We start from the raw sequence: 16902 nt of genomic DNA, 5'->3' as shown, positions 1-16902 counted from the left end.
AAATTTACCTCAGTATTCTTCCCCTTAACATTTGTACTCTCGTGTCAGGGACAGATGAGTCATCAGTGATATGCAAATCATCTTTTATTCCAATAATCATATATTGAATATCTTTTAGCCCTCTTGGCTGTAACTTTGCATTATCGTAGTCGACAGTGGAGTTAAACTCCGTGTCGATACTTTGTTATTTTGGATAGTGAACATAGAGAGACTCTGAAGGACTCTGTGACATAGGGACAGACCAGGGTAGATTTCCTTTCTGTTCCCTAACCTTTTGTGCAATAATTTTACCTCAGCACTTACACATATCCAAACAGGTGTCGGCGTTGTTGACGGAGACACCCTCCCACACACTTATCCGCTCTATCACCTCCTTAGAGGAGCCTTTTACCTCAGACATGTCGACACACGCGTACCGACACACCACACACACAGGGGATGCTCTATTTGAAGACAGTTCCCCCACCAGGCCCTTTGGAGAGACAGAGAGAGAGTATGCCAGCACACACCCCAGCGCTATATAATACAGGGATGTACACTATACTGAGTGATTTTTTCCCCTATAGCAGCTTATATACACAGTTTTGCGCCTAAATTTATGTGCCCCCACTCTCTTTTTTATCCTTTGTGTACAGGGATACTGCAGGGGAGAGCCTGGGGAGCTTCCTTCCAGCTGAGCTGTGAAGAGAAAATGGCGCCGGTGTGCTGAGGAAGAAGGCCCGACCCCCTCAGCGGCGGGCTTCTGTCCTTTTATGTACTTTAATGGCGGGGGTTAATGCACATATACAGTTTATCAGACTGTATTATGTGCTTTTCGCCAAGTAAGGTAATCTAATTGCTGCCCAGGGCGCCCCTCCCCAGCGCCCTGCACCCATCAGTGACCGGAGTGTGTGGTGTGCTAAGGGAGCAATGGCGCACAGCTGCAGTGCTGTGCGCTACCTTAATGAAGACCGGAGTCTTCAGCCGCCGATTTTCAACTTCTCTTCGTTCTTCTGGCTCTGCAAGGGGGACGGCGGCGCGGCTCCGGGACCGGACGACCGAGGACTGGGCCTGTGTTCGATCCCTCTGGAGCTAATGGTGTCCAGTAGCCTTAGAAGCCCAAGCTAGCTGCAAGCAGGTAGGTTCGCTTCTCTCCCCTCAGTCGCACGTAGCAGTGAGTCTGTTGCCAGCAGATCTCACTGAAAATAAAAAACCTAACAAATACTTTCTTTTCTAGGAAGCTCAGGAGAGCCCCTAGGGTGCATCCAGCTCTGGCCAGGCACAGATACTAGCTGAGGTCTGGAGGAGGGGCATAGAGGGAGGAGCCAGTGCACACCAGATATAGTACCTAATCTTTCTTTTAAGAGTGCCCAGTCTCCTGCGGAGCCCGTCTATACCCCATGGTCCTTACGGAGTACCCAGCATCCACTAGGACGTCAGAGAAATAATAAAATGCCAATTATAAAATATCAATTCTGCAAGATTTTGTCAGGTTATAAACACAGCAAAAAGATAGTAAGATAATGTGTGATAATAACATAAAACTGAGATGTGATTGTAGAAAATTATGTTAATTAAGTACGCATGACAACAGTTTGACAATAGCTATATATGACTGCATGAATATCAGTATATGAATATCAGTATTTAGCTAGGTATACTGTAGATATGTAGATAATGTGGCACAAGTGTAGAGGTTCCCATAATTAAAAAATAATAGACTTTTATCTATACAGTTAAACAGTTATAAATGTATTAGGACATTAAACGGCGGGATGTAATGACACCCAAGATCGCTGGAGGTGAAGAATGTCGGATGATCTTGGACTTTTTTTTTAAAGGGGCAAAAACTTACAAGACAAATCCATTCTTTGTGATTGCCTCTTTAAAAAAACCTAAGATCAGACGGCATCCTGCACCTCCGGCGATCTCAGACACCATTACAACCCACCCAAAGTCTCAATAGAGACAGCAAGGACTGCTGCATTCCGTTTAGGGCCATAAATATACAGCAAGGGAGCTGTAATTAAAAAAATAAAAATAAATCAAGAATAAGAATGCTGGAAAGACCTTTTGCTAATTACAGTTAATTCTGTGTAAGACAAGGTGGAAAATTGTGACAAATAAATCCATGTGCCCAATAATCATCCCAAACTAATTTGCGATCCAACTAAACCACACTTCCATCCTCCAAAGCTACACCCATACATAATGAGGTCACAATACTTTTGGATGTCAAATATAAAAAAAACAATACATGCATCTTTCTTAAAAAACTGTCCTTCCAATTACCATGAATATATTACTAGTAAGGTATTTATCAGGATTATAACAATATTTACATATACTGTATACATTTTAGAATACATCAAAGGCAAAAAAGGATATTAGAGCTGTAACGACAGCATAAGCTGATCCAATAGCAAAGGAACCAGCAAATATTCCCAGGAAATTCCCGACACACTGGAAGAATGTAGCGGCATCAAAGGCATGTGGGTTCTCCTTTGGGCTGTAAATGGATATAGAGCTAAAAAAAAAAGAAAAAGATATGTCGATAAGATTAATACTAGACTTACAGATGTCATTTGGAAACAAGAGTGAAAATACAGTATTTCTTGGAAAACATTAAATCTGAAGGACAAAAACATTTTAGAGTAAAGCAGTACAAATTCTCTGCAAGACGGAACGTTTCTGCAGATCACGGTGTGCTGAAATAAAGCTCAGTAGGGTATGGCTACATGGCCATTTATAGATCTTTCTCTGTATCATTTCAGCTTTCAACAGGATGACTACTCGTGGAGAGATCACCAACCTTTACAAAGAGAAGGGCAGATGGAGACAGAGAAACACTTGGCCTAATAATTCAGTATCCAACCTGTCACTTACGGTAAAGTCTGACAGTTCAGATAACTCCTCATCGAATGAGAATATCTAGAAAAAAATTCAGACATGTAAAGGAAAAAACATAGGCTGGAAATCTACAAAAGCTTGATGGAGGAAATATCAACACAGGCCATCCTGCCTTCAATAAACTCACTAGCAACTTCCTTTAACAGAGGGGAGTTCATTCCGAGTTGATCGCACGTAGCAACTTTTTGCTGCCCGTGTGATCAACTAGACGCCACCTATGGGGGAGTATATTTTAGCATAGCAGGGCTGCAAACGCTTGTGCAGCCCTGCTATGCTAAAAAAGTTTAACGTAAACCAAGACCAGCCCTATACCTACTTACCATTTGTGACGGATCCAGCGATGCAGGTCCCGAATTTGACATCAGACATCCGCCCTCAAAACGCCTGGACACGCCTGCGTTCGCTGGACCACTCACGGAAAATGGTCAGTCGACACCCCGACACGCCTTCCTCCTGTCAATTTTCTTGCGGTCGCCGCTGCGACTGCTTTCCTCGGTCGCGGCATCGTTGCCCAGCGAAAGCACGCTGCGCATGCGCAGTTCAGACCCGATCGCACCGCTGTGAAGAAGTGCAGCGTGCGATCGGGTCGGAATGACCCCCAATGTTCCCACTAACAGTTATTGTCTGGTGATCATCAGACAATGACACCCTACAGAAAGCAATAAGAAGTCCAGAAAAGTGGAGAGGTTCTATTGTCCAGATCTGGCCCTCCCTGGCATCAATAGCAATTATTATGGTAAATCAATTGATATGTGTCCTGTCAAGTAGTTATATTAAGCTCCAAATTACAGTAATTTTATGGACAAAATAGCTGTATATAAGAGTCTGATACACTGAGTTACATTTTGTTAATTATGCTGGCTACAAAAAACTTCTGTAATGTTATTTCAATGGCATTTGCAAACTACAGGGGGTACGCATGGTACAGATGTGTGCTGAGCGATCACAGACTGCTCCGCACACATCTCTCCCCCACGCTCAGCACTCAGCGTGATGTGTGCTGAGCGAGGGGGGCCGCTAACCTCACACAGCGCTGATGTAAGCGACCTGCTAGATTGAGCCTGCACCGTACAGAGAAATTTCTGACAATGTTACGCCTGGGAACAGATTTTACATAAAATTTGGGTGACTGCATTAACTGAACTGATTGATAAACCATTAAAGCATGTCAAAATCTCACAATGATGGTGCCGCAATGTGGAATACATAGCGGTTCCCAGCTAACACAGTCACTAACCATTATTACTATTAGCAGGGGCGGATCCAGAAGAAAATGATAGGGGGGGCACCATGGAAGGGGAAGTACATTTGCGTGCGGCTTCGGTGCATGTGAGGTGGCGCTTCTTATACAATGCCCACAGTTGTAGCGCTCATTATGCAATGTCCACTGTACTGGTAGTGCCCCTTATATAGACCCCATAGTAGTGGTGCCCCTTATGCAATGCCCCTATTGCCCCCAGTAGTAATGTTGCCTGTAGTAATGCCCGCAGTCATATAGTGAGTGTGGCCAATTAAAATGAGACGTGATACACAGACATATGCCCAGAATTATGCAGTGCCAAATCCACAATTGCCCCCACAGTGCCAAATCCACAATTGCCCCCACAGTGCCAGATCCACAATTGCCCCCACAGTGCCAGATCCACAAATGCCCCCACAGTGCCAGATCCACAAATGCCCCCACAGTGCCAGATCCAAAAATGCCCCCGCAGTGCCAGATCCAAAAATGCCCCCACAGTGTCAGGTATACAAATGCCCCTACAGTGCCAGGTAAACAATTGCCCTCACAGTGCCAGGTAAACAATTGCCCCCACAGTGCCAGGTATACAATTGCCCTCACAGTGCCAGGTATACAAATGCCCCCACAGCAGGTATACAAATGCCCCCACAGCAGGTATACAAATGCCCCCACAGCAGGTATACAAATGCCCCAACAGCAGTTCTGGAGCTGCTTACCGCTGCTGCTGCTGCTTCTCTGCCCGGCTGGCTCTGAGGGTGTCAGGAGGAGAGCGCGGCTATGTCTGGCGGCGTGTAGGACTGCAAACTAGCCGCCAGTTCGTGAGCCAATCAGAGCTCGCGGACCGGCGGCTCCTGATTGGCTGCCGGTCCGCGAGCTCTGATTGGCTCACGAACCGGCGGCTGGTTTGAAATCCGCAACACGCCGCCAGAAAGCCGCGCTCTCCTTCTGACAGCTGAGACACGCTGCCGCCGGACTGAGCGGAAGCGTGTCTCAGTGACACAAGCGGGGGGGGGGGGCGGATGGGGCCACAAATGACAGGGGGGGCACGGGCACGAGTGCCCCCCCCTGGATCCGCCACTGACTATTAGCATCATTAAATTTTAAGTTAAGCCAACCTCTTATTTGTATCACAAATGCAGCAAAACCTCACTCAAAAGGGGGTCATTCCGAGTTGATCGATCGCTAGCAGTTTTTAGCAGCCATGCAAACGCTATGCTGCCGCCCACTGGGAGTGTATTTTAGCTTAGCAGAAGTGCGAACGAATGCATCGCAGAGCGCATGCAAAAAATTTTGTGTAGTTTCAGGGTAGCTCAAAACCTACTCAACGCTTGCGATCACTTCAGCCTATTCAGTTCCGGATTTGACGTCACACACCCGCCCTGCGTTCGCCCATCCACGCCTGCATTTTTTCTGGCACGCCTGCGTTTTCCCAAACACTCCGTTAAAATGGTCAGTTGCCACCCAGAAACGCCCACTTCATGTCAATCACTCTGCGGCAACCAGTGCGACTGAAATGCATCGCTAGACCATGTGCAAAACTACATCACTCATTGTGCCCGTACGTCGCGTGTGCGCATTGTGCCGCATACGCATGCGCAGAACTGCCGTTTTTTAGCCTGATCGCTGCGCTGCAAACAAATGCAGCTAGCGATCAACTCGGAATGACCCCCAAAGTGTACAAGAGACACTGAACACGTACAAAGTTGCAGATGAAGCACAACAAAACTTGACATGAGAAAAAGTTGCAGTCTGCATCGTAGTACTTCATATACAGATTCTGACTCAGTCATGTTAGTGTAATCTAGCAATGTAGCTTTATCACTTCCAGATGTTTTATTTATGGTAATAATACTCACATTTTAAGCAAGAAAGTTACTCTGCACAGGTGAGTCACCTGGGACCGGGCACATGAAGAGGGGCTGTTTGGCGCAACAGAAACCACAGTGTATGATGAGGCAGGCCAGACTGACCAAAAATTGGTAAAGTGACTCCTCCCACTTAGCGCTAATCCAATGCTACACTTTTTGCAGGAACTCCTATTTTCTCAATAAAATGTAATGTACCGGCTTGATGTGAATAAAATATGAATTTTAATACTACACAATGATTAAAAGTGAGACAATAACAGAACCCAACATGGGAAACAGAGTCCTACCAAGATGATAATCGGAGCCGCAGGTGTTATGAATGCAAGGTATTTCCCGGGAACAATACCCTGCATGTGGCTACATCAGGCGTGTTCCCCAGTGGTCCCTTTCACAGTCAAGGATGTCCAGAAGCACAGGAAAGTGCTGGAAAGCTGGTGCCGATGCGTTTCGGGACATCAAAGTCCCTTTCTTCAAGGCTGTATCATACAGCCTTGAAAAAGGGACCTTGATGTCCCGAAACGCATCGGCACCTGCTTTCCAGTACTTTCCTGTGCTTCTGGACATCCTTGACTGTGAAAGGGACCACTGGGGAACACGCCTGATGGAGCCACATGCAGGGTATTGTTCCCGGGAAATACCTTGCATTCATAACACCTGCGGCTCCGATTATCATCTTGGTAGGACTCTGTTTCCCATGTTGGGTTCTGTTATTGTCTCACTTTTAATCATTGTGTAGTATTAAAATTCATATTTTATTCACATCAAGCCGGTACATTACATTTTATTGAGAAAATAGGAGTTCCTGCAAAAAGTGTAGCATTGGATTAGCGCTAAGTGGGAGAAGTCACTTTACCAATCTTTGTGCATTTTTACCATTTGGAGTTTGTAGGGAACTCCCAGACTACCCACAGGCCTGCATAAATCCTTACAGCGCAACCATCCACCGCTATTCTTCCTTTTTTGTTAGGCCAGACTGACCATCTGGCACTTCTGGAAAATGCTAAAAAGGCAGATGGCTGAATGGGCCAGGATGGTCACACAAAGAGCGAAGCTGTAAACAGATGGGGGCGTGCCGCGAGGCACTTCCTTGCCAGGGCTGCTTCACAGCCCCAGTTTGTCCTTAGAATGGGGACACATCTGTACATAAACAGGGACATAGAGAGCTAGCATGACTAAATTCTGATATGGCCTTGTTGCTGTTTATACCTGTATGTTCTCTCACAATGAGAAGCTATATGCTTTGTCTAGTCTGGACCCGCAACCTGTTGGCAGACACCAAATGGCCAGGTTAGTGAGCATCATATATACAGTATATCATCCCATTTCTGTAAACATGACTGCTGATCAGGTCACTCAAGAGATGTCTTTAGTTGGGAAGATACAGAACAAGACACTAGATCAACAAAAGCAACTATAGGTACCAAACCAGATTTCACTGGCCATCGCGTAAGACAGCGACAATAATAGTGAGTGACCAAATTGTGACCATACCTGTGTTTCCTATACTGTCAACTAGCTTCAGCAATTACTGGTGCATGTTTCCATGGGGTTGGGTATTAGAGATTGTCAAATAAAATGTCAAAAATTATAACAGAGATACTGTGTGGTCAAACCCAGGATGCCGACATGTTAATGCGATATAAAGCGTTTTAACAGTGTCGGATTTACAACTTCATTTTAGAGATTGTAAAGCAGACACTGTTACAATGCTTTAAAACGCATTATTAACATATTATCGGGGTTGAACACACGGTGGGGTAAATTTAATAAAGGTTAAAAATGAAAAGTGGTGATGTTGCTCATAGCAACCAATCAGAATGTGTCTATTTTTTCTCTATTGCATCCTAGAAAATGATACATAAAATCTGATTGGTTGCTATGGACAACATCACCACTTTACATTTTAAGAACCTTTATTACATTTACCCCTGTGTCTCCGTTCTTGCTGTCAACATTTTGATTGTGGAACTGGGCACTACTTTGTTCCGTCACATTATTGGTAAAGTAACTAGTCTAACTCTAGCAACTGGCCCAGTTTGAATTGGCCTTTCTAGAATGCATTCCTTTTGTGTGAGCGCGATGACATTATATAGGAGTAAATAAATAATGTTCAATTGCAATGTAGAGAGTTACGCAATCTACTAGATGTCATCCGTTGGAAAATTTGTAAAGAACCAGAGGAGCAAGAATAGTGAACACATGTATTTACTAAATAATACCACTGCCCTCCAAACCCCCCCCCCCCACACACCCCCCCACACACACACACACCCACACACACAGCAACAACATACATGTGTAATGGGGTAGGAGAAATGATTCCTTACATTAGCATAACTTGCATTTTAGGTTTCTTGGCATTTTAAAACAGACGTGGCTTTCCATCAGTATAGGCTTGTGATAGGTCAGCAGTCTTCTGCTGATAAGTATAAAGTTTTACCTAAATTGAAACCTAAAAGATAAATATGATCTATTCTTCTTCTTCTTCTTCTTCTTCATGATTTCAGGGAGGATGAGGAAAGTATGAAACATTTATTCAGTAGGAATGTTGCTGGAAACTGGCTTCTAGCATCTGCAGTAGTGAAGGTGTAAGTAAAATGCAGCAAAAACAGACAGCTTTGCATTATTTATCGGCCATATGTCTTCTCTGCTGTTTGGAATTTATAAAGGCCCTTGTTATTATGTAGCCCCAGGCAATCAGAACAAATAATAACACAAAACATTGCAAGCATTTCATAAATAGAATCGTCCTTGTTACACAACAAGCTGTTACATTTTTCTCAGGCAACTATTTCACCAGAGAATATATAAGCTGTTAAAGCCGCTATGTATGTACATTAGCAATTTAAAGAAGGACAACGCGGCTTTAGAGCATAAGAAATATTTACTTCATCTTGTCTCATTCAGAATACAGGTACTGATTGTCCTGACTGACATAAGCTTATGAGTCCATTCCTGCAAAAAACCTTTGGTAATAAAGACGAATTGCTAAGATATTTATTTCAAACAGAAAGTAGCTCTCATTTTAATGTCATTAAAAAAAATAAAAAAAATAAACTGACCGGTAGAAATAGAGGATCCTATTCAGGTTGGATTGCAGTGTACTGAAAATTGCAGTGATTTTCGGTACACTGTACATGCGATGCGGCCGCACAGCTCATGGTTACGCAGTCACAGTGTTATCGCATCCCTGAAGGATATGATCACACTATGATTGGCAGTGGCAGCCGTTGGGGGGGGGGGGGCGGCGTTGCGGGGGAGTGGTCCGGCCAACGCAGGCCTGGCCGGAGCACTTTTGGGGTGGCTGCGTGACGTCACACACAGTCACTCCGATGAAGAAAATGGCGGCGGACTGCCTGCTGCATATGCTGAGGGGTCATAATTAATTCTGGACACAGCATTAACTGATGATGCAATTATTTCACTGTTGCACTTTACTTTGTCTCATTTGGAAGAGAGTGATGCCTATGCTAGGATTTTATTTGTTAATTTTAGTTCGGCTTTTAACACAGTGATTCCAATGTCCTTGATTAATAAATTATCCGCACTAGGCCTTGATTGTTTTACTTGTAATTGGATTTTAGCATTTTTGACAAATCGTCCTCAGGTGGTCAAAATGGGCAGTATTAGGTCTGGCGAGGCACAAATTAATACAGGTGTGCCCCAGGGTTGTGTTCTTAGTCCTTTCTTATATTCATTGTTTACTTATGATTGTGTATCAGCGGACGTATCAGTTAAATTGATTAAATTTGCGGATGATATTGCCGTAGTTGGGTTAATTAGTGGTGATGATGAGCTGGCATATAGGACGGAAGTTGCAAAGTTAGTCGATTGGAGTAATGAAAATCACTTATTTTTAAATAGTGGGAAGACAAAAGAACTGATTATTGATTTTAGGAGAAGGCAGCTGCCGAAGTCACCAGTGTTTGTTGGTGATCAGGAAGTGGAAATGGTCACCTCATTCCGGTTTTTAGGCATTCAGATCTCGTCATGTTTGACTTGGTCTGAGCACCTGTTATTGATAGGAAAAAAGGCTCAACAACGACTTTTTTTCTTGCGGCGTTTAAGGGCCGCAGGTGTTGGTGCTCAGACCATGTTAAATTTTTACAGGTGCTCGATAGAGAGCATTCTTAGTTATGGGATCGTGGCATGGTATGGTGGTTGTACTCTAAAAGATCGATGGGCATTAGAAAGGATAAGGAAAACGGCAAGTAAAATCATTGGCATGCCATTGCCTAGCTTTGATGATTTGTATAGGAGTAGGGTTTTAAGCAAAGCCAGGTGTATGTTACTAGATAGCGCGCATCCTTTTAATATGCTTTTTGTAAAACTTCCATCGCGAAAGAGATTTCGTTCTCTGATAGCTCGTACCAACCGGTTTAGGGTTAGTTTTATTCCATCTGCTGTACGTATGTTAAATGAATGATTCATTTTTATGTTTGTTTTATGTTGTCGCCTGCTACTACTTGATGCTTTGTACAATGTAATTTCGTCTGTCAACTTGTTTTGGCTGATGACAATAAACTTGAACTTGAGCATTATGATCGCAATTGTTTTGTGATTGCATCACTGGCCACCAATTAGCATGCCGCTTGGCCTTGACTTGCACTGGGCAACCCACAGCATGCTACAGAAGCAGTTACAGATTCTGCTTTTTACTGAAGCTGAATAGGGTCCAGAGTATATGCTGCGGCTCAGCGCTTGCGGTTTCAGCTGGACAATCAGTATAGGACCACGGGAAAGCCGCTACCAGTACTAGATTATATCCATCTGGGCCAGAGACAATACAGCATGCATACCTCAGCGTGGGCCTCTCTGCCATAATGCCCACCAGTCTTAGCTTGGTCAGTATGGGACTTAATTCACTATGGAAATATGGCTGCTAAAAAATAAATACCCTTAAAAAAAGCCTCCAAGCATAGGAATAAACACAGGAACACACTGAAAGCATCAGGGATAGACTGACTAAGCTTTTTATTCAGAAATGCTCCGTTTTGCGGAAAACAGGGCTTTTCTCTGCTTTGGGCTATTTTCACAGACCAGGTTACCATGGAGAAGTTCCTGACTTCCCCAGCGGTGTAAGTTCATCCAAGTCAACTGGAAGCAAGATATATATTGCTGCCCCCCTATATATATATATATATATACACTGCTCAAAAAAATAAAGGGAACACTTAAACACCACAATGTAACTCCAAGTCATTCACACTTTTGTCAAATCAAACTGTCCACTTAGGAAGCAACACTGATTGACAATCAATTTCACATGCTGTTGTGCAAATGGAATAGACAACAGGTGGAAATTATAGGCAATTAGCAAGACACCCCCAATAAAAGAGTTGTTCTGCAGGTGGTGACCACCGACCACTTCTCAGCTCCTATGCTTTATGGCTGATGTTTTGGTCACTTTTGAAAGCTGGTGGTGCTTTCACTCTAGTGGTAGCATGAGACGGAGTCTACAACCCACACAAGTGGCTCAGGTAGTGCAGCTCATCCAGGATGGCACATCAATGCGAGCTGTGGCAAGAAGGTTTGCTGTGTCTGTCAGCATAGTGTCCAGAGCATGCCAGTACATGCTGGAGACAGACCAGTACATCAGGAGACGTGGAAGAGGCCGTAGGAGGGCAACAACCCAGCAGCAGGACCGCTACCTCCGCCTTTGTGCAAGGAGGAACAGGAGGACCCCTGCAAAATGACCTCCAACAAGCCACAAATGTGCATGTGTCTACTCAAACGATCAGAAACAAACTCCATGAGGGTGGTATGAGGGCCCGACGTCCACAGTTGGGGGTTGTGCTTACAGCCCAACACCGTGCAGGACGTTTGGCATTTGCCAGAGAACACCAAGATTGGCAAATTCGCCACTGGCGCCCTGTGCTCTTCACAGATGAAAGCTGGTTCTCACTGAGCACATGTGACAGACGTGACAGAGTCTGGAGACGCCAAGGAGAACGTTCTGCTGCCTGCAACATCATCCAGCATGACCGATTTGCCAGTGGGTCAGTAATGGTGCGGGGTGGCATTTCTTTTGGGGGCCGCACAGCCCTCCATGTGCTCGCCAGAGGTAGCCTGACTGCCATTCGGTACCGAGATGAGATCCTCAGACCCCTTGTGAGACCATATGCTGGTGCGGTTGGCCCTGGAGAAGACGTCACCGCCAGAGCACTGGATACCGGATCACATCAGCGGAGAATTGAGTATACTGTACATTAATTGCTACTTAACAAAGCTATATATTGCATCAAACTGATGCGATGTATAGTGATAAGTAACAATTCATTTGACTGACAGTTCAAGAATAGAACCCACTGTCCATAGAAACCAATTGTTGGATTCAACAGAGAAATGATAGCAGGGGCGTCGGAATGGGGGGGGGGGCAAGGGGGCAGCTCGTCCCGCGCAAAAATGAGGGAGGCGCCTATTCACTGTAGTAGAGGCGGGGGGCAGATTGGGAACAAAAAGCGGCCCTGGAAAAATTTGTACTAGTGGCCCCACATGGGCAGCACCAGAGGTGTAAGGTCTAGCCATGGTCATGGCAGCAGCACCCCCCCCCCCCCCCCCCCACCCCCAAGACTTTCCAGATAGTGGGCATGTCTAGCATCAAGGGGGAAGTTAAAAAGAAATCACATTACATATTATGAGCACATTATATGATACGCCTTCAGAATTTAGGAAACTATATTATTCTTTAGACAGATATATTTTCTTGCTTATTACACCAACCGTATCCCAATCACTATTCACTCAATCTTATATGTCAGCCAAGCAGGCAGACAGAGCATACACTAGATCATCTGCAATCACAGGCTAAGTGGCAAAGTAATTTTCATGTATGCAAATTATTTTGCATCTTATTCATTATGTCTATAAAAAGGACCACATGTCCTCAAACTAAACAGGCCCCACGGGTGTGTGGGCCCACTGGGAATCTTCCCTGTAAACCCTATGGCCAATCCGCCTTTGAGTAGAGGAGTGGAAATACCGCTGCAGCACTTTACAGCTGTTGCGCAGCAGCAGCTCATTCTACTTCCTCATCGCACCGCCTCACTGCAAGCTTGCCTACCCTCCCGCATTCAGCTGGAGGCTCCCGTTTTTTAATGGAGCCTCACACTGCCCCACAATTCTTGCCAGCCCTCCCGGTTTTCAGTGTCCCACTGTGAAACCCTGGACCGCGCATGCGCAAGTCCAGAAATGCTGGGAGAGGGGTCTGCATGGGAGATGGTGGACACCATGAAGGGTTCGCTTTTTTGCCCGGGATGGATGCGCTCTGAGAGAGACTGGTCACCACGGACACTGTAGCTGCACTGTAGCAGTCATTTCATCCTCAGTGCTGGGAACTGTTGGTAAGGTAAGAGCTGGTGCATTCCTAATTTATCACAGGCACTTGTGGAATCAGCGCCACCTACCCTCTCACTCCTCTCCCCCCCATACAGCCAGTGAGCAGATCATTAAACGCTGGCTGCTGGGTATCCAACTTATGATGCCCACCTGCCTGAAGCATATCTGCTGGCATCATTACAGAGACCTATGTTATAATCCAAACTATGTGTCCAGTAGACAAAATGGGGGTCCCTACGCACTGAGGTGGATAAGTGTAAGGATTCAGGTAATGCTGCTGTGAAGAGGTGGTCCAACCTCCCAGGAAGAATTAGAGACACAGCAAAAACAGAGCGTTCAATCTTTAATAGTATGGTGTAAATTATGTAATAAGTGCCTATGTTAGTGCAGGCAATAAAGGTTACTGAAAATATACAGATACACTTGCAAATACACAAGATACAATATGGCATAGATGTGTACAATGGTGTGTTTGAAACAACTACATAGTCACAGTATTATTATTGCCTGCATTAACACTAGTACTGATTATATCATTTACACCACACCATTTATAGGCCCTACACACTGGGCGATCTGACTGCAAGATATGAACGATCTCTGACTGCAAGATATGAACGAGATAACGTTCATATCGTGCAGTGTGGAGGCAACAGCGATGAACGATGCGCGGCCCCACGCTCGTTCATCGCTGGTGCCCCGTCGGCTGTGCATGCAGGCCAGTATCCGCAGTCGGGCAGCTTGGAGGCGGATCGTTAAATGTGTAGGGCCCTTAAGGGTTGAGCATCCACTTTTTGCTATTTCTCAAATTGTGAACTCAATTCAATTGTTTTTTCCACCCCCTGCTGGATGTCTATCAGAGCTATTCAATTGTTGTGATGATCAAACGCCCATTGCCTGCTAATGGTTGTCTATTGTAGCAACAATTGATTAGCTCCAATAGACCCCCTTACCTTCCTGAATGTATAATGCAGCACAGGCAGAGACACAGGGGGTTACTTGGGGGGAGGGCTCCAGGGGAACCCTCTGGCTGGCCAGCAATTTGATGTGTAGCCCATAGACTACAATGGGATGAATGACAGTAGCTGCAAAAGAATAATATCAGGAGTGCTTTGTTATTTTAACCGCATCCCATATGCTGTGAGTGTGTATATTTTATATATATATATATATATATATATATATATATATATAATATACATACATATACACATGTAGGTCTTGATAAAGGAGCACAAGCTCCGAAACGTTGACTACACCACTGGTTTCTTGCCTGTTGTTATTCTATCTGCATCCTGGAGTGAGATGTGTCTATGTTTATATATAGATAGATAGATAGATAGATAGATAGATAGATAGATAGATATAGAAAGGTCGGCGGCACTCACAGACTAGAACAGTAGGCTTACTTGCTTCAACGTTTCGGTTTTAATAACCTTCGTCAGGAATAAGACGACGAACATTACAATCTTAAATTCATACAGACAGGTAACAAGTGCCAATCACCTTCACCAATAAATTAACGAACATCCGGTGACGTCAGCCAGCAGAGCAATCTCGTCTCTGGTAACCCACCGGTGTCTTAGTCAAACTAATTAATTAACCATCACCATGGTGACTAGACAGCAGTATAACTCGAGCAATCAACCAACAGTTCTACTCCAGTACAAAGTTTCAAAACAATTCAGAAAAGATACATAGTCATTTCACATTCCCCGTATTATGCCATCAAGTACTAGATGAAGCTAGAGAACGACAGGTATTCATTTAAACCAGATGGATAAATCGTATTAAGATTATAAATCCACCGTGCTTCCTTCTGCAAAAGTAGTTTATCACGATTACCCCCCCTAATATCCTCAGGGACCATGTCGATCATTTTATACTTGAGGGTTGCCAAATTGTGTCTCATATCCCTAAAATGCTTAGCTACCGGCTGATCTATATCTTTACCCTCAAGTGCCATCCTGATGGCACTGCGATGTTGGGCCATCCGTTCCCGAAATTGGCGTGTTGTTTTCCCGATGTAAAATAATCCACACGGGCAACGTATAAAATAGATCACATAACGGGAAGTGCAGGTCAAAATATGCTTAATAACTATCCGCTTACCAGTGTGGGGATGGGCAAACGTGTTGCCTATTTCCATATAGGTGCACATCGTGCACCCTAGGCATTTATATACACCTGTTTTTTTGACAGAGAATGTGTGGCCACAGGTGGTCTTCGTTTAGAGATGTCAGTGTGTACAATGAAGTCCTTGATATTTCTACCACGTCTGTAGCATGGTAAGATTTGTTTGTTTTTAAGCGAAGGTAATTCATCATCACATTGTAGTATGGGCCAGTAGCGTTTGGCAACACTAGATATATTAGGGGTTGCTGTAGTAAAATCATTCACCCATATAACTGAGTTTTCAGTTTTATTAACCCTATGTGTCTCTGCAGGGTATTTAGGCATAAGCATCGCTCTGTGCATAGCGTCTACAAGTAATGTGTTTGAATATCCATGCTGTAAAAAACGAAGCTTCATTGCTTCCATCTGTTGTCTTTCATCAATAGGATCAGTACAGATCCTATGGACCCTTAAGAATTGCGAATAAGGCAGTCCTCGTTTTAGGGACGGTGGGTGAAAGCTAGAGCAAGCCAAAAGGCTATTGCAATCAGTCGGTTTATTGTATAATGAGGTTATTAATCCCTCATCGGTATGCTTCACTACCACGTCCAAAAAATGTATACTGTCAGCATGGATATCATAGGTGAATTTAATATTCGCATCTCTGGTGTTAACACATTCCATCATCTCAATGAATTGAGTCTTAGTTCCTTGCCAGATCATAAACATATCATCTATGTATCTGGTGAAAAAACAAATGTTCCTGGCAAACTGCTGCTCACCAAAGAACAATTTGTCCTCCACCCCAAACATAAAGGAGTTGGCATACGCAGGGGCGACCGGCGTCCCCATCGCGCAGCCAAGCAGTTGTTTAAAAAATTGGCCATCAAAAAGAAAATAATTTCTATTCAGCACCAAGGACAATAGCTGAACAAAGAAAGATAAATCTGGACCCGTGTATAAAGGGTTGTTGTGTAATAATTCTCTCACATCATCTAATCCACGTTGGTGGGGGATATTTGTGTATAAACTGACAACGTCAATAGTACACAACCAGAACTCATTAGGAAGGTTACTGAGTGGAGCCAGTTTTGTAAGAAAGGTTGCAGTGTCTTTTAAAGAGGTTTTTTGACACTGTACCACAGGTTGCAAAAAAGCATCTAAAAATTGGGACACGGCACTGTAAACCATAGGTGAGCGCAGGGGGGGTGCCTGGTGCGCACAGGCACCCCCTAATGTCTGGCACCCCGATCTCACATGCCTGATGCAGCGATTGCTGAGCAGGCTGATTACTGTCCCCTCTGCGCTGCACCCTGTCAGGACTGCATTACTGACCGGACGCCTGGGTTAATCAAGGGTGCCACTGCCACCAGCTTTCAAACTCCCAGCTCCACCTCCATGTACAAAAACAGCGTGATGTGATGTGATTACGCCATGCTGTTCGCACGCCCA

The 16902-nt window shown here is 44.5% G+C and overlaps 1 protein-coding gene across 1 annotated transcript in view; it reads right to left on the bottom strand.

Moving 5' to 3' along the window:
- The window catches only part of SLC9A9 (solute carrier family 9 member A9), a 1718538-nt gene that overhangs the window by 1052668 nt on the left and 648968 nt on the right, over positions 1 to 16902 (bottom strand). Inside the window, 1 exon segment of the mRNA XM_063915975.1 lies at positions 2368 to 2506. Coding sequence (XP_063772045.1) covers positions 2368 to 2506 — 139 coding nt within the window.

The sequence above is a fragment of the Pseudophryne corroboree genome, chromosome 4 (genome assembly GCF_028390025.1).
Source record: "Pseudophryne corroboree isolate aPseCor3 chromosome 4, aPseCor3.hap2, whole genome shotgun sequence".
Lineage (NCBI taxonomy): Eukaryota > Metazoa > Chordata > Amphibia > Anura > Myobatrachidae > Pseudophryne > Pseudophryne corroboree.
This window is presented reverse-complemented; position numbering and strand designations above follow the sequence as displayed.